Genomic DNA, 20,088 nt, shown 5'->3' with positions numbered 1-20,088 from the left:
AGCAGTAAGTTGCCACGAATTTGTAATGTTTGCCCATGTCAATTTTAAACACGTTGGTGTGTGCCTACTGTTTGAATGTGCAAGGCAACCTGACCAATCCTCCATTGTAGGTAACTGCCATTCGACCAGAGGCCAACAACAACAGAAACAACAAATCATGCCATCACCATCAGTTACGCATTCTGTTTTCATCAGTGTGCCGTCACGTAACATTTGTTGTAAGGTGCGCGGTACCTTCATCATCCAGGTCTCGGAGCTTCAGCACCTGCAGTCCGCAGAGGGTGGAGTGCTTGTGGTTTTGTGCCTCCCGGCATTGCCCCATTCTTCCAGACATGACCTGATGTCGCCACTCTCCTCCATCTCGCCCCAGCCTTGTCCAAAAGGCACGACGACATGACTACAACCCCACAGATCCAAGACCGCCACCACTGACCTCTGAGCCTACTGACCGCCCACACATGAGCAACCAGAAGACAGGACAACATAAAAATCCACAAATCTGGCACTGCCGCCACAGACCTGAAAACCCACTGACCACCCACACATGAGAAACGTGGTTTTTTTCAGTTTTGTTGAGTCTTTCTTGGAATTCACCAGTCAACACAAAATGCATGTTGTATTATAAGGTGATCTGAATATCGACATTATGAATGGTAACCCGAAACAAATCAGATTAATGGAAATGATGTTATCTTATGGCTGCAAAAACATCACTGACATCCCCGCTCGAATAAGTTGTCGGATGGAAACCTTACTCGATGTATGTTTCACAAATTTTTTACCCAGTTATACCAGAGCTGGTTTTTCTCTTCAGGAATAAGCGATCATCTTCCCTTTTTTGCCCTTTTTTCGTATATGAAAGAACCGGAGACTTCTGTTAACATATGCAAAACCTATGACCAAAAGAACACTGCTAAATTTTGTTTTCTTATGTCTGCGAAACTGGATGGGTTGATGCATTTAAAACAAAGAACCCATCTGCTACATATAATATATTTATAGAGAAAACACTGGATGTATTTGACAAAGCCTTTCCTGTTTTACAAGTAAAAAAATATAGAAAGGCCTGAAAAGAATGATTTTCTGGTGACCTTTTCAAGCATGTCAAACAAAAAAATGTGTTATGTGCACAATTTCTTGATGCACGTGATGAAGAACATTTTAAAGCGTTTAGAACGTTTCGGAGTTAAACCAGGATTTAAAAAAGCAAATTCACTTTTTTATGCCCTAAAGTTTTCCTCAACGCATAACACTAGAACCCTGTGGCAAGGCATCAATAAACTCATTGGAAGGAAGCAACAATCTCTTCCCTTGGAAATGCACATAAATAGAGTTCTTTAGAGCGGTGTCTCGCTCGCTAGCAAACTCAATGCACATTTTTTAAATGTAGGAAATTCCACTTCATGCAATCTTCCCTCCGCTGTAAATTCGATCAATTCTTTTCTGGTCCCAGCGTGTGTAAATTCAATATTTTTGTCTCCAACATGTAATGATGAAATTCGCTCCATTATAAGCTCCATTCGCAATACCTCAGAGCACCAGAAATATTTAGAGGATATCCACAAATGGTCCCAATATCAAACATCATTTTGATAGACCCATGAAACATCCGTGCGAGCATTTACAAGAGGTCATCTGTTAGTGGACATCCGTTTCACTTGCATTTTGTGATATGGTCAGAATGTTGCTTTGTGCACATCGCTGAGACTCTAACAGTGGACTTTCTGTGAACATTCACAATTAAATTAGTCAGGCTCGCGCGCTTGACCATCACAAGAACTCGACTGCATGTGTCCCGGAAAGCTTTTCAAACGGTTTATGCTGCTATATGTGCACTAAGAAGCTCCATGAATGGGGCTCAGAAAGGCGCCTTCTTTAGAAGCACGTTTCTTTCCACCTAACACGTCTGTATAATGTTTGCGCAAAGGCAGCAGAGCAGACTAATACGGTATTTTTAATAAAAAGTATTAGCAACATGGTGTGCTTACTTGGACTTCTCGTTTCTGCCATCACAAGTTCATAATTGACTGAAATAACTTCGCTCGACTGGCAAGTGCCACTGGCGCTAATAGGAAGGCCATGTGTGGAGAATATATAAGCCCATTGAACCTCTACCAAGTGTGCATGTCTGCAGCTCGTCGATAAACTACATGAGGCTATTCATAGTGTTTGTGAGTATAGTGTTTCGAGTATGACTGATTGCTTGACTAGGTTGCCGCGGTAGTGTTGATACTAATTAAATCAGTAAACTATTCAAACAATCACACCTGTCCGAGTGATCCGTTTCCCTTGCGATTAGCTTACTACATTTCAAAAATTTTCTTTTTGCTTTGCCTTTGAAGAATATGCAAAGAGGATCACAAATATTTTTCATGCATGCGTGTTTTGCCCACCTGCCATCACAATTTGTGTCCGAAAACTTTTGGTGATATTCTGTAGATGTCCATTCCGAGGCAATAGGAACATTTTCTAGACATAGATTGGACGAAGTGTGGTCATTAAGAAACATCCTCTGTACATTAAATATTTTGGGCGGTACATTCTTTCAATGTCTTTTGGATCTAAAATGGTTGTCTGAGACATGCTCTCCTGGCCCAGACGGCATTACTGCATTTGCAGTAAAAGCTGCTGCTACGTTTATTAGTATTCCTCTTGTACATATTTTTAATCTAATGCTTCATACAGGAGAGTTCCCGAAAAAAATGAAATCTGCCCGTGTTACAGTAATTTTCGAAGGTGGCAATAAAAATGACCCCAATAACTATCGTCCTATTTCCTTACTACTTCTGTTCTCAAAAGTTGCTGAGAGATTGATCTTCCCGAGAGTATACAAATTTCTGCAGTTTAGTAATATAATTTGCAAGGAGCAGTATGGATTTAAGCCTGGAAAATCCACGCAGGCAGCTGTGCTCGAAATCAAAAATAGCCCGATTCATTGAACATACACTTTTTACTATTGGTGTATTCCTTGACTTTTCCAAAGCCTTCGAATCAATCAAGCACGACATTCTTCTTCAGAAAGTATACAGCTATGGTATCCATTGAACACCTCAACAGCTTCAAAGCTACTTGTCAAATCGCACTCAGTACACAAGACTAAATGATGCCGTATCCGACGCAGAAATGCTCAAATTTGGCGTTCATCAAGGATCTATACTGCGGCCCCTTCTTTTTACACTATGTATGAACGACATAGTAAACATTTCACCTCTTCCTAACATTGTTTTATATGCAGATGACTCGAACATTCTCTTTTCTGGTACTGATCTACGTGAGCTTGAGCGTCATTACAACTCCTGGCTACATGAACTGATGATGTGGCTTGTGATAAACAAACTGGAATAGAATGTTAGGAAACAAAATTTATGCATTTCCATCCTAAAGATAAGCCTATAGATTATCTCATCCAACTTACATTCAACAATACCACAAATGAATCCGTAAACTCCTGTAAATTCTTGGGCTTATTTTTTCGTAGTGACCTAGGATGGGTTGACCATGTAAATCACGTCCGTTTGCATGTAGCTCGATCCATTGGTGTGATCCATCGCATCAGGTACCTGTTGCCCATGCAGACTAAAAAGCAGTTGTACTTTGTCTAATCCATTCACAACTGTTATATATTGCAATTCAATCTGGGGCACAAGCAACAAAACTGAATCAGCCAGACTATTTTCACTGCAAAAGAGAGCTTTGCAAGCTGGTTCTCCAAATTCTTCCGTGGATGACTGCTTATTTCAGGCCTTTCACGTTCCTCCATTCCCACTGTGCCATAAGTTTTTTGTAGCCCTTCATATCTATCATAAAATTAAGCAGGACATCACATCTTTCAGAAACAGATATGCGAATAGAAATATAAGCTACAGTCTATGAGTTACAGTAGAGTTGAAATCTGGGTCAGTTTGTACATGTTCAGGAAAAAAAAAAGTCAAAAGACGGGACACAGCGAAGGGATGAGGCACATAGACGACGACTGGACTAACAACTGTGCCTTATTGAAGGAAACAGTCTCACAGGAAAAGGCGGAAAAGCACGCACAGCTCAGTCATAAAAAATCTACATTCTAAAAATAAGCCATGCTCTAGCGCCGTTGTGAAAGGAAGCTTAGTTCCTTCTGCATAAGGGAGACAGAAGGATTGCTGATGCAATCATCCCCTTGCATACTGATAAGGAGCACTTCAAGAATTTCGCGCTCGACTTTTCCCTTGCCTCTGCCAACATATACTGACATTAGAAAACAGCGGGTAGCAGCCGCATTCCCAGCAATGTCGAGGCAAGTTAGCACTGTCAGTAGGGGACAGAGAGTTGTGGTGCTCTTTCGGACTTTCACTAATACACCGGCCTGTTTGGCCAATGTACACTTTTTCGCAGGTCAGTGGAATCCTGTATACCACACCTGTGGCACAGGTGACGTAGCGCTTTTCATGCTGTGTCGAACAGGCCGGCCGATAAGTCCTGCCACGTGCAACACGTGAGCACAGGCGTGAAAGCTTGCAGTGAGCAGGAAACACAACATTGACACCCTACTTTCCAGCGACCTTTTTGATGGTGTGGGATATTTTATGCACATAAGGCATGACTTCAATTTTTCTTTTTTCAACTGTCTTTGGGTCAACCCTTTTAACGTCTCGAACCTTAATCTTTTGCAACAACGTTTCTGCCACTGCCCTGAAAAGCTCTTTCGGAAAACCGGCCGCCTCCAAACGTTCAAACTGGTTATCGAAGCTTGCCTTCATGCTGTGGTGGCAACTCTTTTGCAGTGCATTACGGAAGAAGTTTGTAGCAATCACTCTCTTGACAATCTTGGACTGTGCTGATGAGTACGGTAATAAGGACTTCTTAGTTCTAGGCATGAAGCACCAGCAAACATGGTCATGGCCACAAAATGTTATTTGAAGTTCTAAAAATCTAATCGAGTGGTTAGTGGGTAGTTCATACGTAAAACAAAGGGCACTCGAGCTTAGCTTTAAAAGCTGTCAAAATCTGGTTTACAATTAACCACATGCAATGAGTCACTGGGTAAAAGATTCCGAAGAATCAGGAAATCATCAACATATCTAAAAATTCTGCACACACGTTTGTGAAAAAGAACGCCTTGCAATGTGTTGTCAAACCTTGCTATAAATATCCGGCACAATACTGGTGCTACACTTGCCCCAATACAGATTCCTTTTTTCTGAACGTACACAGCATCCTTAAAATCAACAACGGTGGAAGAAAGATAAATTGTTAACAGCTGAAGGGACGTATTCACAGAGACATCACATGCATTTTGAAAGGCAACTTGGCCCTGCTGTTCAATCGGCTCACGCACCGCAACAAATAGTCTACGAGTTACCTCTCGTTTCCACTCACGCTCGGGCTAACTACGGCACCCAACATATATATAACCAAATTGCCACACTATGCAATGAGTATCCTTCATTAATTGATGACGCTGTAACCTGCAAAAGCATTTTTCAATCAAAAAGAAAATCAAATACATGTGATATGTTGTGATTGCATACGTGTTAGCTTCATTCCTATTAACTTCTTTTTTGTCGCGAGTTGTAGCATTACTGATGGATGTTATTTCTTTTTGCCTTATGCCTTAATTAGTTTCCCACTATGCTTAAAACTGAACTGATGAATTTTGTTTTGTTGTTTGTGGTTGAATTTTGTTTTGAAATGAATTTGTTCGCCCTTCTGCCAATGATGTGTTACCCGGGATGAGGCCTCGTCAGGAAGTATGCTATTAGCTTCTCCCTTCTGCCTCATCCTGTGGGCATGTTCTGTGTAAACATGTTCATGTCCGAATATTTGATTTTGATTTGTTACGCCATCAACTGCATGAGGAGACCACCGCAGTGAAGTCTTCGGGGAAGACGTTTAAAAAATAAGGGTCCCTTGCATTGCAATGGGACGACATACACTAGCTGACGACGGCACGCACGGAGCCTCATCTGCTCAGCTCTGTGTAGTCCCATTGCGTTAGCTTCGCCAACTCTGCTCTTTACTGTGATGCATGTGGTGCGCTCTAAGCCCAAGTTATACCATCAATGGGGGATAAATTTAAGAAATAATAGGTGGAAACCTTTAACAGGCAGCCGACTTTGCAGTGACCACTTCACCGAATTATGTTTCGACCGAACTGAAGCGAGGCGCCGACTGTGTTCTGCTGGTTCACATTAGCACGTCCGAAAGGTATATCGTTGTTGGTGGCTACTGCTAGCCGCGGCCTCTGCCATCAAAACCTGAAGCACGTGAGCTGTGGTTAGGGGGATTAAAAGGACGGGAAGAGGGAATTAAGGGCATGGTACTGCTTTTTCGGCGGAGTGTATCAAGTACTGTTTCGTACTGTACCAATTATATGCTTGAATAGGCTTTTATTCGGGATGCTTGGTGCACTTGACTTCAAACAGCGCTTGTCACGCGCGCTGCAGCATTCGTCCTTCTCGTCAGTCGTTTCTCTCGCGCTGTGCAGCTGAAACGTGGCTATGATATGGAGTTAAATTAAAAGCACGTTTGGAACGTAAATGAAACCTTAAACCGATAAACATCACCCACCATCGATGAGACGAGACATATCGGACGCCTGCAACTCGAAATTGATACCCGCAGCGGTGGCTCAGTGGTTAGGGCGCTCGACTAATGATCCGGAGTTCCCGGGTTCGAACCCGACCGCGGCGGCTGCGTTTTTATGGAGGAAAAACGCTAAGGCGCCCGTGTGCTGTGCGATATCAGTGCACGTTAAAGATCCCCAGGTGGTCGAAATTATTCCGGAGCCCTCCACTACGGCACTTCCTTTCTTCTTTCACTCCCTCCCTTATCCCTTCCCTAACGGCGCGGTTCAGGTGTCCAACGATATATGAGACAGATACTGCGCCATTTCCTTTCCCCCAAAAACCAATTATTAAGCTCTTCGAGGATTTCCGCGCCATCGTTCGCCTTTTCTTTGCTACGCGAAAATTCGATTTTAAGATGACCCCTAACCTCGCCGTCATACCACTATTCCTCCTCCTTTACGCTCGGAAGACAAGAACCAGATAAGAACGTAGTGTTTTATGCATGTATACCCCATTGCGCGGCACAGAGAGACCTGCATGCCTGTCTTCTTTGGCTGCTTTGAAATTACAGGGTTCTCCGAACAATGTTCACATTTCTTGCGTTCAGCTTGCTTATTCCTTTGATATAACAGCAGACATTACACAACAACAACGGAATAACTGAGAACGAAAGGGGCGAAATACGCGACTTTTTGCATTGAAATACACAGCAGACACCTGACTTTTGCGGCATGCCGTCCAGCTTCCGGTGGCTTCACTAGCGCCCGCCGCGCCCGCTTCGGAAAACGGGAATGCGGATTTTCCGCGGTCCCAGCTCAGGTGTTTAATTCCGTAGCGATGGCAGATGCTGGGACTAGCAAAATTATTATTTCCTTTTTATTTTTAATAAATCACTACTACTACTACTACTACTTCCTAGTGGAGATCAGTCGTATATCAGTGGGCCTCTTCGATTTTCTACGCTCGGGCAGCCCGCTGGCTGCCAGCAAGTTAGCCCCTGACAGGAAAACGCGTCATGGTCACGTGAGCTGGCAGCCACCGGAAACCGTAAGGAAAGTTTCGAGCAGCCGGATCGCGCGTCGGCGTCGTCTGCTGCGTCGTCTGCTGATCACTTTCATCATGTCGAGCGAAGAGGTAGCTGCACTTGCTGCGCTCACCGATTCTGTTGACCGGAGTGAGACCGTTGACTGCAGCGAAGATGACGACGGTGACGAGTGCGTCGTGCTTGTCTTGGCGGCTCATGTAGAGAGGCAGGACCGCCACAGGGTCCCACTCTATGTGGAGCGAGTCGTTCCCACATATTTAGAATTTGAATTCAGGAAGCTCTTTCGTATTTCGCGAAGCTTGTGCGCAGATATCACTGGCGAATTTGAGGCATCGGCCTTCTACCCGGAAGGATGTCGAGGACGGCGCCAGGTGTCTGCTCACAAGACAATGCTAATCGCCCTGACCTACATCGGAACTCAAACAACGATGTACCAGATCGCCGACAAATTTGATGTCAGTGAGTCGACGGTACACGCGGCAATAAGCCGCATCTTGGATTTCTTGTTTTCGATAAGCAAGAGGGAGATATGCTGGCCGGACCCCGACGAGCGACAGCGCAGCAAGGCAGCTTTCTGCCAGATCGGCCGTCGCGGACGAGTGCTGCCGGACGTCATCGGGGCCATCGACGGATGCCATGTCCGCATTGCTCGACCCTCGGAGTCGGAGGAAAGCTATTATAATAGAAAAAAGTTTCATTCGATCATACTCCAGGGGGTCTGCAATGCTGACATGGTCTTCATTGACGTCTTCGTCGGCTTCCCCGGCAGCGCGCACGACTCCAGGGTTCTCCGCGAGAGCTTCCTTTTCAAAGACGGAGAGTCTAAATGCGAAGGTGAGTTAAAGAACTTCTTATTGTTACATCATTAATGCGTGTTTAATACATGCATTATGCGCGGAAGAGAGTTCAGAAAACTGAAAGCGGCGCGCGCATATATGCAAGAGATCGATCAATCGTCTCGATCGTTCCCGCTTGCTTAATTTAACCAAGCTGAACTGTGAGCAACAGCTATAGATATATTGATGCTCGGAATTACGTGTTTGCAGATATCTACATATGCTACGGTCGTTCATATACGCCGGAGGTTCTCGTTAATTTTTATTTCTTACGTACATATAATATATGTGAATTAATTCGCGCAGGAGGATACCTTTTGGGCGACGCTGCTTATCCGTTGCTGCCGTGGCTGCTGCCGCCGTACCGCCAGTCCACGACCAACTGGCAGCCTTGGATGACGGCATTTAACAATGCGCACAGTCGGCAGCGCGTTGTTGTGGAGGGCAGCTTCGGCCTGCTGAAGGCGCGGTTTCAGCGGCTCCTTTACATCGACGTCGCAAGGATAAGCCAGGCGGTGCACATTGTGCTGGCAGCTTGCGTGCTGCACAACAAGGCAAGAAGGCGCGGCGACGCGATAGAAATGCTGGAAGAGGTGGACAGCGGAACCAACGTGTCGCCAACCGAGCCTGCCGACGACGACGAAGAGTGTGCTGTCTCGGCAGGAACTTTGCGCGACAGCGTGGCTCAGAGACTGTAATCGTGAAGTATATATGCCTCCTGTGTATGCCTTCCTTCATTTGTTTTTTCATTGCTTGAGTTTATATTATAATGCATGCATTGTGAGCTTCCATCACTCTTTTACATTTAAAGATAAAATTAAGGCTGAAAGCATAGAAATTGAATTATTTGCTTTCAGCAAAAATATATGTTAGCGTTATGTATATATATGTTGCCTGTTGGGACTATAAATGAAGCAACGCAATTGGCACTGTGATGATTGACTTGCAGCCTTTCAATCTTTTCTTTAAATGTAATGGAGTGGTCTTCCTAGATTTTTTTGCCAATAAGAGTATTAGATTTTTGTCCTTTTCATTTCTGTACTTTTGTATTTGCATGCCATTTCTGTTTTTTTTTTTACATTGAAATATTTTTAATATACACTGCAGATAGATGATGTGGTGAAGAATGGCGTATTGTTAATTGCAACTGCGCTTTAATTAAATGGCTGTGACTGTTCTTTCTTACTTTATATCAAAAGATATGGTTTTACCTCATCACAGTAATATCCCAGGTGTTGATTTGCTAATGGGAATTGCTTTTTCTGTGGTTTTATTTGTCCCAGAAGGAACAGTTTTTTTTTAGTGTATATATGATCCTAATAGGGCATCAGCTGATTTTGTGCTGGGCTCATCTTCTGGTCCGTACTGCGAACTTTTGGCTGAAGTGGGATTTGCTAGCTCCTGCTCAGAACTTTTTGTTGTTGAATTGGCAGCCTTTTCTGTCGTTGATGTTCCTGAACCGTGCACTAACAAAATTTTTTAGCTGAATCTCATGATTTTTCATGCAATAAATTGCATAAATAGTACTTAATTTGAAAAAAAACTTTGCTTATTTATTAACCATACTCCACTAACACCTGTGGCCTGCCCTTAATTAGGGAGTATATCATGAGCCCATGGTAAATGAATGTGAGCTGTATAAGTTTCTGATATATGTTGTGTGTATTGCAACGCTTTGTTGTTGGTGGACCTATGTTTGAAGCTCTGTGTTCTCACTGTAGGCAAATCTAGCTGTGTGGTCCTGCAGGATGACACATTTTAGTGTAGGTTAATTTCTTCTGTTCTCTTCAGTTCTTGGAGTATGCTACTGCCTGCCACCTGCTTAATGTAGCAAGAGATATTGGTACACAAAATGATGTTCATGTGTGATGCTTGTGAAATAAATTTTCGTGCGTAAATCAATGCAGAGTAGCCTTTCAGTTTTGTCTCCATATATGCTTGAATTCTTCCCCCTGGACAGTAAATGACAAGAGGCAGTGTGTAAGCTAAACTGCTGGAATATGAGTCCGGTGTGCGACAGAGAAATTTTAGACAGTTATGCTCTACAAGTAATCAGAATGTATATTCAACTAAACACCGAGATCTTATTACATATGGTTGCAGAAGATGAAGCATTAGGATTATTTAAAGTACACACATATTGAAATTCAATATAATTGAGGATAAAAGACTAATTTACAAGTGTGCGTATACACGTGCACTTGCAGCCAATTAGTGGAAATATATGGAACCATACAGGTTGAAGCATGCATACAAAAGCATATAATGAAAGTTATAAAAAATGTCTACTGCTTACTAGACGGAATAAAAGAAAAACTGTGCATTAGTTAGGAGGCTTGGAGAATGATGGGAGGAAGAGGTTCATCGCTCAATTGCTCCAACCACCCCATTAAGTGCTGCACTCCCCTAGTGAGCAGCAATCTTTCTTCAATGGCCATCCACTGCTTTGTGTGTTAGCTTCGGGCACCGTAAGATGGCTGACAACATGTTCAAATGTGCATTGTGTCCTCTGAACAGTAAATGACAACAATAATGAGAGCTAAACTGCTGGAAGGTTGGTGTGTGCTAGAGAAATTTAGACAAGTATGCTCTGGAAATTTTGTTGCCATCCAATTTATTACCAGTACACACAGAAACAAGTGATCAGAATGTCATTGCATGAAACACGCATGCAGATCTTATTAGAGGGTTGTAAAATTTATTAAAGTATGTACACAATATGAAGTGCAACCACGAACGAGATGAATATACGTGTGTCTAAGTGTACACACGCACACACACATACTACCTCAATGAAAAGAAAGGCGAACAACCCGGCGCCAACACGCCCCACTGTTGGAATTTCTTTTCATTGCGCTTTTACCTGGGTGGTACGAAAAAGACGTTAGAGTTGTCCTGGAATGTATCATGAACAAGTCTAATGTGTTTTTGCTATCACCGAAGTAAAACCGCGGTGAAAAGAAATTGAAACAGCGGAGCGTGTTGGCGCTGGGTTCGCGTTTCTTTCCATCGAGGTAGTGCATAGCAACTTAGCGGAAATATACGAAACTGAACACAAACATATAACAGCAATTATCAATGAAAATTAAATATAAAAAGCGCTGACTAGACAAAAAACGAAACATTAAAACTAAGCATTATAGTAAGGAGGGCTTGGAGAGCGGACTGGAGAATGGATTGGGGAATGAATTGGGGAATGAGTTGGGGAATGAGCTGGGGCATGTATCGGAGAACAGAGTGAGACAAGCTCGCGCCGCTCAAGTGCTGCAGCCACCCGCTCAAGAGCTGCAGTCCTCCTCTCTTCAGCAGCAACCTTCCTCCCTTCAAGAGCCATGCGCTCCCTGTGCCGCTGCTGTCTGTTAGCTTCGGCCACCTCAAGATGGGCGACGGCACTCTCGAGCACTGCACGAGAGGTGTCTGTCCTGGGCCTCTTCCTGGCTGGGCCTGGTTGCTGTTGCAGGGGGCTAGGCTGCGCGGATGGGCTTGGGGGCTGCGAGTCGCCAGCAGCAGTGCTGCCCCTGCTCGTGCTTGGTTGCGAGCTGCCGGGAATTGGGCTCGCTGTGGCAGTTACCCTGCTGGGGCCAGGCTGGGGGCTGGCTGCAGGTTCAGCCTGGCTGCTGGTGGCAAAACAATGCGACATCATTATGCACTCCTTGCACTAAAGAACAGAGACTTTGTAGTGCATATGTGTTATCCCTACACAAAGGGCACTGTCATGCATTTTGTAGTCATTTAATTTCGTACATAATTCTGCTGGCAGCAAAAGTCAGCTGAGAAACTTTGGTTTGGAGCCTCTTTCACACCATTTACGATACAGGAATTAAAATTCTATCAAAGGCTTTTAAATTTCAGTTTAGCCAAATAAATTATTTAGCAGTGCAGATTGTTTTGTCATTTTGTTCAAAAAGGTCTACCCTATGAAATTAATCTGTCAAATTTATTGTTGTGCTCTAAAGAGCCATTAAAAAAATATAGGAGGAACTTTGTAATGCGCACACCACAGTTACATTTACAAATAAGCTAGAGCACAAAATTTTTCAAGAAGTGCAAAGTAATTTCAACAGCTCAATGTCATTTCAAACGTATCAAGGTCCATTTTCAAAGAATTAGAGCATTTTATTCCCAGTAATTCTCGATTGCCGTCAGGGATGGCACAATATCGCTCAAAACGTGAAGCCTTATATATGTGGTGCCATAATGTTCGTAATGTACTGGGCCACTATTTCACATGTTGGCCACATTAATCAAGAAAAACCACTCATTTGTAGACAAAGTAAAATTTTTCAATGCATGTGACCTTCCATGTGCCCTTAAACCAGCTGTTTATTGCCTGCCATATCATTCTGTGCGAGGTTCAGTGGCTTCCCTACACACACACTTGTTTCTCTGAAGGCCCTTCCTTAATTTGTAGTGAATTTTTTTCATACCTAACTGGTGGATGTAACTGCTAGGAATGTGGCTGAGAATGTGCCATATATTTGTGGCAGTCCAGTTATTTTATTACTAGGAAACACACAGATATATAAGTTTTTAATTGTGTCTTCAAGTGGCATGTAGGACTAGAAAGGCCCATGACGGCAACACTCATGACAAAGAGTGCCAACAATTGCTTCCCTTTAGACAAGGATACAAGTCATATATCAAGAGACAAAGGTAAGGAACAAGGACTGCATGAAATGTGTCCAGAAACGGCGCAGTAGCTCGGAATAATAATAAACCTTACAAGAAGAAATATCGCTGTCAGTCGCCTATCAAAGACTTGTTAAACTCTGCAAAACACGCATCTTTGCTCTGAACTTAACAGATCGAGTCAGTAATTAAACACACACACCAAGAAGTCATGTGCATGCTCAACACTACGCACACGTGGAAGGTGTACATCAGAGCTTTGATATCAGCCGTGATGATTTCTTGATTGCTTTATAATTATTGAGTGAATAGTCGGACAATGCAAAGAGCCTGTGCTTGTACATATTTAACCAACTGTGTGTAGCAGCCATAAATTTTGCTACCTAGATGTTTCAGTGTCATGCAAATCATCACGGCTGATATTAAAGCTCTGATGTACACCTTCCACATGTGCGTAGTGTTCAGCATGCACATGACTTCTTGGTGTGTGTGTTTAATTACTGACTCGATCTGTTATGTTCAGAGCAAAGATGCGTGTTTTGCAGAGTTTAACAAGTAATTGATAGGCGACTGACAGCGATATTTCTTCTTGTAAGGTTTATTAGTATTCCGAGCTACTGCGCCGTTTCTGGACACATTTCATGCAGTCCTTGTTCCTTACTTTTGTCTCTTGATATATGACTTGTATCCTTGTCTAAAGCGAAGCAATTGTTGGCACTCTTTGACATGAGTGTTGCAGTCGAGCCTTTGTAGTCCTACGTGCCACATCAAGACACAATTAAAAACTGAAAAATGACTACCGCTACTCCCCTAGCTTCAACATTCCCCTGATTTTATACTTGGGGAAACCCCTGGTAGTGTTTGATTTCAAATATGTTTTGCACGACATGCACTGTCTTTTTCAAAAGCAACCAAGCAACTGGATTGGTTCTTTCGGCATGTAATGGAGCACATTGCACCCTTTAAACTTTAAATCTTTAAGGAAAACATTCCTCACTATCTGAGGCCATTTGCTGTGTAGTGGTGCCATAAGGATTCCGCTATATGGCTAGGAGGCAAACCCAATTTACTAGTTCTTATTTCGGCAATGCCTGTGCTACAGTGCATGTAAATTCCCTGTTGCACTTGTCGTGTGCAGAAAAAAAAAATGACTCACTCTTGGACGCTCCGGACGAGTCCTGGCCCCAGCAGGTAGGGTGGGTTGATGCTGTGAGCTTTTTCAAAAATTTCAGCGAGCTCCCTGAGGACAAAAAAAAATTATGATCCATTTGACACATAAATATGACATCACTTAATATGTGTACAAACACATTATTTCATGCATAAAGCTTGACATATCTACTCAGCGACGCAAGACACATGTATAGCTAGCTTATAACCATGGCCGGCATGCATAATGCCCGATAGTTGCCCAGCAGCAAAGCTGTTCACATGAGCACAAAGTCCGGGTTCATGCCTCTCAGCAGCTGTATGCAATTGACAAAAATACAGTCAATTTATCTGCCCAAATGTTGCTGTGTAATCTATAAAACCCTAAAATTACAACAGGAATTACATTATTTAGACAAAAGATGTCCAAAATTGGTACAGTTAATTATTCTGTCACAAAATCTACCTGCACCAAAAAAGTAAAAAATGCTGCAACATTCTTAATTCACAGGTTTGTGGAATGACTAAACTGCTTCAGGGGCAAAAGTCACGTATGTAGAATCAGGAAAACAAAGTTTTCCATTCAGTAGAAGTTAATTATCTCTACTGAGATCATGTTCTACGTATACTTACTCTTCAAACTCGCATGTTCTCCGGTCCGCCCCTGACTGGCTATTATGCTGTCGCACCGTTTTATATTTTCTCTCTAGATTTCTCCACTTGTTCTCAATTTGCGAATGGGTCAAATGGCCACCGAATTTGGAATTCACTAAATCTGCCAAATTTTCCCAGAGTTGTCTTTTAGTTTTTAGGCGTTTAGAAGGGTCTGATTTGAAATTTTTATATTCTTGAATCAGGAAAAGAACTTTGGCCCGAGGCCACAACTCCTCGGGCTCGATGGTATGTGGGACGGGGGCTGCCGGCGCATTCAGCCAAACCTGCACGTTGTCTGCAACCAAAGGAGAGCATATATATGTTGCGCATTAAGTACTGATCAAATATTGCATATACATACAAGCGAGAAAGGTACACGTACGTACGTACCTGCTGTCGCATAAAGGCGCTGGTTTCCGTGGACAATGGGTGCACCGGTGTCGTCGACTGCCTCAAAAATTTCTCTCTCCACACCTTCCAAGATGATTCTCAGCGGCGCGGCCATCTCCTCCGAAATGAACGTATGAAGTGAAAGCGTTGGAAGGGAGGTGACGTATAAATAAGGGCCGAAGAAGATGCAAAAGATAGCATGCAGAACGAATGACTCCTGCTAGACATACGTAAACCGCCAAAGAAACAGAATAAGATACTACCCGTAAGCTTACACGCGCACGCATGCATGTCGGCACCAAAGTGATGCCGCACGGGTGCCGAGCAGAGCTGGATGCCGAAGTGCTGTCCGAAACAGAACGATATCGCTCAACCTCTGCAAGAGACGAACCAAATTTAAGATATGTTGATACCAGAAGAGAGATATCGATATCGTAGACGCCACAAACTAAGATTAGATACCACTTAAGCCAGCAGCAAAAAGCGCTACAACGCATGCACGCCGGCACATATGCTTGCATGCACATCAGAGGAGCGCGCCGACACGCGCGTACATGTGCTGCAATAAAACAAGACCGGAAACCAACCGCGTGGAGTTCACGAGATAACGGGTGCATACCGTATATGAGACGCCCGTGTCTCATATATCCGATGCATCCGTTAATTCTCGTGAACCGCGTCTCACGCGTGTGTACGGGACGCTCGGAGCGCGCATGCCGATACGATCGAGCCGAAACCCAGAGGTGCGAACGAAACAGGCGTCGTTAGCGGTCGCTGAGCCTGCAAGAGAAAAAAAAGCAAATATATACAATACAGCTCTACCCGCCGCGCAAACGAAAAGATATAAGCGCGCTAACGAGTTTGAGAGAGATAACGGCGCGCCCGTTTGAGACGCCACGCAGAACTGCCGAAATTTGCGATATGATATCCGAAGCGCGGCCATCGTCGTTCGAAAAACAAATCGGGAGCGTCCGCTGAACCTGCAAGACACGCAACAAAGATAAATACGGCTGATTCAAGAATAGATATATCGTAGACGCCGCAAGAAGAGAAGGTTACCAGCTGCAAGCCAGCGTACAAGAGCACTCATGCATGCATGCAGTTTAGAGAGATGCCGACGTGAACATAGTAAAATAAAATACGACCGGAAACCAACCTATCTTCTCAAGTAATCAAGAGAGAAAACAACGCTTCGCGCGAGACGCCGCGCGGAGATGCCGAAATAGGAAGCGTCAGTTGAAACGAGTAAACAGGATACGGCTCGGAGATTCCACTCGAAATAAGATACGGTTAGGAAAACAGCACAGATACGAACGCGAACGCCGTTTCTGCGCCCTAGCTATTAACCACCCAAGCTGTCGCGAATGCGCCTCCCTCCATTTTGTCGTCTGCTAGCCGCCAGAGCGGAGAGCTGTGGAACTAGCAGACGACGCTGCCAGCACAAAATCGTCCTGGCGAGTCTGGCTGCCAGCTGGCAGCCCGAAACCGCCCAGCCAGAGAAAATCGAACGCGTTCTGGGTAGCCACCGGAAGTGGGCGGAGCAGCCCGAGAAAATCGAGCGCCTGGCGGCGCGCTCTGGTAGCCCGCGGGCTGCCTGCGGGCTGCCAGAGGTGGATAATCGAAGAGGCCCAGTGATCTCGGCTGGTCTCGTCCAGGTCTCGGCGACGCTTTCCACAAAAGTGCGTGTAAAAATCTCAAATAAAAACTGCGTTCAGTAATAAATACATGTTTTCAAATAACAGATATGTGTAACGAAACAGTTCCAATTCTTTGGGAAAATTCTGTTTGATTTAAACCTGTACCTATAATAATTACTTCGAAAATATCAACGATGTCACCAAGACACTTATACTGCTTAGTCTGGGGAGTATATAAGGCGCCAGAACAGCAGCACATACAAGCAGCAGCAGTTTCAATGAACGGCGCTGTGGTCTCCGCACGCACCCGACCCATAAATGGCGTTAAGCTCTGGTGCCACATGCCAAAAGCCCCACCACGCAAGTCATGTCGAGCGTGGCTCATCGCGCAAGTCACGTCGAGCGCATGCAAAATTTCCCCATCACGCGTGTCACGTCGAGCGTATGCATGTGGCACACACATCGCGCAAGTCTTGTCGAGCGCACAAACGCCAGGCGGTATGGCACACGTCAGGCGGTGAGGTGCAAGATAACTCACAGAGACAACACGTGTAGGATTCTTTCGCTCATACACGTGAGGCTCCGTGGTACATTCTTCATTACGCGCACCGTGGCGCAATTTTTTTTTTTTTTTTTTCCACTTTAGGGGACCAAGATTTTACTTTCCTTCAACGTATTCTCCATCACGAGAACTCGAAAGCAATGAGAAAGCACACGTGCAGAGACAAGCGCAGCGGTAGCGCTTCACGCCAAGCCAGGTATGATACGCAGCCTGTTCCATGCTTCATCCCTACAGCACCGGCGCGCTTTGCTCGTTCACGCGACGGCTCATCTACAGCGGCTCATCGTTGTCCTTCCGTCCCATAGAGTTTTTGACATTAACTGGAGGTAAAGCTACAGTGTACTACAAAGTATATTCTAGTACACTGTAGTAAAGCTGGCGGCTTTTCCAATCCGCCTTGGCTTTTCCACCACCATGGACGCCCGAGGCACGCTGGGAAGACAGCAAACTGGATTGACATCTAGTGGCTTGTTGAGTGTGCTACGGATTGGACTTTTTTGGTTGTCTGGTTTCGCTTTCACTACTGTAGTTTTCACTGATGTTTTGTGCAATTTGTGGTTGAGTGTTGCAGCTACGCAGGAGTTGAGATCCGAAGCATCCGAAAGCGACTCGAAGTGAGCTGAACACAGTAGCTGGTGCCTGCTAGGCCTAAATTCCGTATACCCTTTCCATAGAGTTTCTTACTATTAACTAGAGGGAAAGCTGGCGCACCGCCTATGATAGTTTGCATGGAGCTTCCTCGAGACTACCTCAGCCACCATGGGCGCTCTAAACATCATGGGGCTAAAGTCACTCGAAAGGGAAAAGTACCGCATTTTTAAAAAGAAATATTTGTTTTCAAAAATGTTGTCGCTTCAACACTTTAAGAGTTTTTTTATGGTATTTCGGAAAACAAAAACCTTTTATTGGTGTCGTGCTGTTGCGTTTTCGCTACTAAGGCTTTTTGCCCACTACGTTCGCGCAAAAGTCTTCTGCGCGCGGGGCGCGCCGTGGACGGAATGTGACATCTTAGTAACACCACTCTGTGTTCCTGAAAAAAAAAAATCGACAGTCCCGCACAGAGTCGCTCATCGCCCCGTGATGCTTTGAGCGCCTACAGTGGCTGAGGTCATACAGTTTCTTACTCTTAATAGAGTAAGAAACTCTATGGCTGAGGTGCAGCGCCGCCAGTTTTCCCTCTTGGTAGTAAGAAACACTATATGGCCCTTTCACTAGGAGCCATTTACGCAGCAATCTGGGTTTCGCTCAGGGGGAGTCTGTAGCTACCTGTGCATTGAAATATGTGAAAGAATTAAGGGAACAAGTTTCTTTTTTTGTTAACTGAGAACGCGACAGTCCGCTACTGTGACCACTCTTCATATTTCTCGTAGGAGCCTCCGAGACTTAAAGGTGAAAAATTAAATACTTCGACAAGCCCAACTTATGTTAACCGTACTCGCCGAGGATGGCGGTGGCCGCGCATTGCATGCTGGAGCGACTTCCATTTCATGAATTAATTCACACAAATATCCGCTTGTTGCACTTGTCAGCATGAACACGGCCACCACATACTTGTGGTGGTAATTAAGAGAGGTTTGCGCTTTCTAATTTATGTTTTTTCTGAGAAAAATCTGTAAGCGTAGCGCCAGGACATGCCGAGAGCCGCCACTAGTGCGCGAAAAAAAAAAAGGGGGGGGGGGGGCTCGGGTAAGTTTAAATTTCTCGCGGCATGAGCATATATAGCAGACTACACCAATGAAACGTTTCTGTTTTTCACAATGCAAAACAAAAAGCTTCTAACTGTGGCATTTTAAGAATTAACGATTTTTTTCAAGAATTTTTGTTCTAAAATGTGTGCCTGTTAAACGAAAAAAAAATATTTTTCATGGTTGGCTAAGTTTGGCGGCATGAAGAAAAAGCCCTCTCTCGCCATTGGCAAATTCAGTGCTAGTCTGCTTTTCTGCTCATTCATTGCAATGTGCAGTTACCATATTTTAGTACAGGACATATTAATTGCAAAACGACGCTTTCTTGTAACATATAATTTGCAAAAATTTGTATTTTTGCAGTCGTAGTCATGTCTCATGGCCAAGCCAAGTGCGTCTTGCTGTCTTCCCGGCATTCTCACAGTAGGGTGTCTAGAGAACAGACATCCTACTCACGATGAATGAAGTGCTCTTTCCTGGCTCCTTCGGAAACTCGCATAGACGGTGGCGCCAGCTTTCCCTCTAGGTAATATGTAGAAACTATGGATAACAACCTCCGTCCCGTCCTACTTCAAAAAGAGCATCTTATACAAGAGCCTAAAAATACATCGGTTCATTAGAAGCAAATTTTAGTATAAGAGATATTTGTCACCGGAGGGGTGCATTCTATGCTGAAAAGTTTATATGCTTTCAATTCAACTATCAAAAGAAAATTATGAATTGTAGACGGTACATCATCGGCGCAATGTGCCACCTTCTGCTTCCGCCCTATATAAGCGACATTGCAGAAAGCTATGCTGTAGACGCGAGCACGCACCTGCTTGATAGCACCGCAGAGCACTTTGAAAGATAGCGCTGCGCGCGACAGGGGTGCAATAGCATCTCACTAGCTCCCGCATGTGGCCCATGCAAACAAATGAGGGGCATGGTGATACAAACGCACTTCAGTGCGGACC

General features: G+C 44.3%; 1 protein-coding gene across 3 annotated transcripts; it reads right to left on the bottom strand.

The window, feature by feature from the left end:
* Positions 1-11,104: 11,104 nt before the first annotated feature.
* LOC144133233 (uncharacterized) lies at positions 11,105-16,873 on the bottom strand. Of its 3 annotated transcripts, none has more exons than XM_077666140.1 (6): positions 16,106-16,873; positions 15,711-16,028; positions 15,249-15,624; positions 14,838-15,153; positions 14,212-14,295; positions 11,105-12,043 (listed from the first exon to the last, which is right to left on the bottom strand). In XM_077666140.1, exons 3-6 carry the CDS (start codon positions 15,361-15,363, stop codon positions 11,557-11,559), a joined length of 1,002 nt encoding a protein of 333 aa, XP_077522266.1. In that variant the 5' UTR covers positions 15,364-15,624; positions 15,711-16,028; positions 16,106-16,873; the 3' UTR covers positions 11,105-11,556. The 3 variants fall into 3 exon arrangements, with proteins under 3 accessions (XP_077522266.1, XP_077522265.1, XP_077522267.1); XM_077666139.1 differs by having other exon boundaries at positions 15,249-16,028; positions 16,106-16,228; positions 16,308-16,873; XM_077666141.1 differs by having other exon boundaries at positions 11,105-12,040; positions 15,249-16,028.
* Positions 16,874-20,088: the final 3,215 nt, after the last annotated feature.

The sequence above is a fragment of the Amblyomma americanum genome, chromosome 5, assembly GCF_052857255.1.
Source record: "Amblyomma americanum isolate KBUSLIRL-KWMA chromosome 5, ASM5285725v1, whole genome shotgun sequence".
Taxonomy (NCBI): Eukaryota; Metazoa; Arthropoda; class Arachnida; order Ixodida; family Ixodidae; genus Amblyomma; species Amblyomma americanum.
Note: the sequence above shows the minus strand (reverse complement) of the source record. Positions and strands in the feature narration are given on the sequence as shown.